The 1921-nt window shown below is 62.7% G+C and overlaps 1 protein-coding gene across 1 annotated transcript; it reads left to right on the forward strand.

Annotated features, from left to right (window-relative positions):
* The first annotated feature begins 517 nt into the window (after positions 1–517).
* Positions 518–1681, forward strand: PURA (purine rich element binding protein A). Its single transcript, XM_007434602.3, has one exon. The coding sequence runs from the start codon at positions 518–520 to the stop codon at positions 1478–1480; it is 963 nt and encodes a 320-aa protein (XP_007434664.2). The 3' UTR covers positions 1481–1681.
* The last annotated feature ends 240 nt before the right edge of the window (positions 1682–1921 follow it).

The following is a 1921-nucleotide window of genomic DNA, read 5'->3' on the forward strand; positions in this document are numbered from 1 at the left end:
CGCGCGAGCTGGGGCCGGGCGGAGTCTGTGTCCCTGGCGAGGCTGGCCTGGCGCAGAGCGAGGGCGGGTGCAGGGCCTGGCCGACTGCTAACGGGCGGCGGCGGCGGCGGCGGCAGCGCAGTCCGAAGGGAAGAAGGCGCGAGAGCCGGGCGGAGGACGGGTGGGTGGGGCCTGAGTGCCAAGAAGCGAGCGCCTCCCTGCCCTCGCCCAGTCTAACCCGGCGAGGCGCTGCCGTCTCCGATCCCCGGGCTCCTCTCCTGGTCCTCGCGCTCGCCTCCTCTCCCCGTTCCTCTGCCCAGTCGCGCGCTTCCCTCTCTGCCATGTTAGCCGCTCTCTCTCTTTCTGTCTCCTCCACAGATCTCGCGAGAGCGGCCGGCTGCTGCTGGTGGCTGCGGAGGGGGTTGGAGCGGCGGCGGCAGGAGCAGTAGCGGCGACGGGCGGCGGCGGCGGCGGAGGAGGCGGCGGCGGCCGGGGGGGCGCAGGCAGGCAGGCGGGCGTCGGGTAGCCCGAAGGCATCATGGCGGACAGAGACAGCGGCAGCGAGCAGGGCGGCGGCGGCGGCGGGGCGCCGGGCTCGGGCCCTGGCGGCGGCGGCGGGCCCGGCAGTAGCGGCGGCGGCGGCGGGGTGGGCCTCCAGCACGAGACGCAGGAGCTGGCCTCCAAGCGGGTGGACATCCAGAACAAGCGCTTCTACTTGGACGTCAAGCAGAACGCCAAGGGCCGCTTCCTGAAGATCGCGGAGGTGGGTGCGGGGGGCAGCAAGAGCCGGCTGACGCTCTCGATGTCAGTGGCGGTGGAGTTCCGCGATTATCTGGGCGACTTCATCGAGCACTACGCGCAGCTGGGGCCCAGCCAACCGCCGGAGCTGGCGCAGGCCGCGGACGAGCCCCGGCGGGCCCTGAAAAGCGAATTCCTGGTGCGCGAGAACCGCAAGTATTACATGGATTTGAAGGAGAACCAGCGCGGGCGATTCCTGCGCATCCGCCAGACAGTCAACCGCGGTCCAGGCCTCGGCTCCACACAGGGCCAGACCATCGCCTTGCCAGCCCAGGGGTTGATCGAGTTCCGCGACGCCTTGGCCAAGCTCATCGACGACTACGGCGTGGAGGAGGAGCCGGCCGAGCTTCCCGAGGGCACCTCCTTGACGGTGGACAACAAGCGGTTCTTTTTCGACGTGGGCTCCAACAAGTACGGCGTTTTCATGCGGGTGAGCGAGGTCAAGCCCACCTACCGCAACTCCATCACCGTCCCTTACAAGGTGTGGGCCAAATTCGGGCACACTTTCTGCAAGTACTCGGACGAGATGAAGAAGATCCAGGAGAAGCAGAGAGACAAGCGGGCCGCCGCTGCCGCCGCCGCATCCTCCTCCTCCTCCGGCGGAACAGAGCAGCAGCCGGAGACCGAAAGCAGCAGCAGCACCGCTATCCCCACTGGCCCGCCGGGAGCCTTGCTGCAGGCGGAGGAGCCAGAGGAGGATTGATCTCCATCTATCTTTCCTCCCTCCTCCCCACATCCCTCCTTCCCACTTGGCTGCCTCCTCCCTGCCCTGCTGCACAGAGACACTGGTAATAATGACAACAACACACAGAGAAAGACTTTATACTGTAAGGGAGAGAAAGAGAGAAAACCAACATCCACAAACCGAAAATAATGCATACCGTTAAATATACCTGTTATAACTCCAAGGGGAGCACCATCTACCTATCCACCACCAAAACTGACAGCCGAGCAAGCAACTTCTTTCTCTCCACCCCATCGCTGGATTGTTCCTTCCACTCTTGCTCATCGTATAAAACAGTAAGCAGCTGCTAAAAACAAACAAACAAAAAAATTACAAAAAAAGTAATAACATTATATAAGATGAACTGTGTTTCCTACTTGATTAAAAAAATATAAAGAACTGAGTGTTTATTTCCCTAAT

The sequence above is a fragment of the Python bivittatus genome, unplaced genomic scaffold, assembly GCF_059951505.1.
Source record: "Python bivittatus isolate LINGU-HERP-01145 unplaced genomic scaffold, Pbiv_v1 ctg000960_np1212, whole genome shotgun sequence".
NCBI classification, from domain to species: domain Eukaryota; kingdom Metazoa; phylum Chordata; class Lepidosauria; order Squamata; family Pythonidae; genus Python; species Python bivittatus.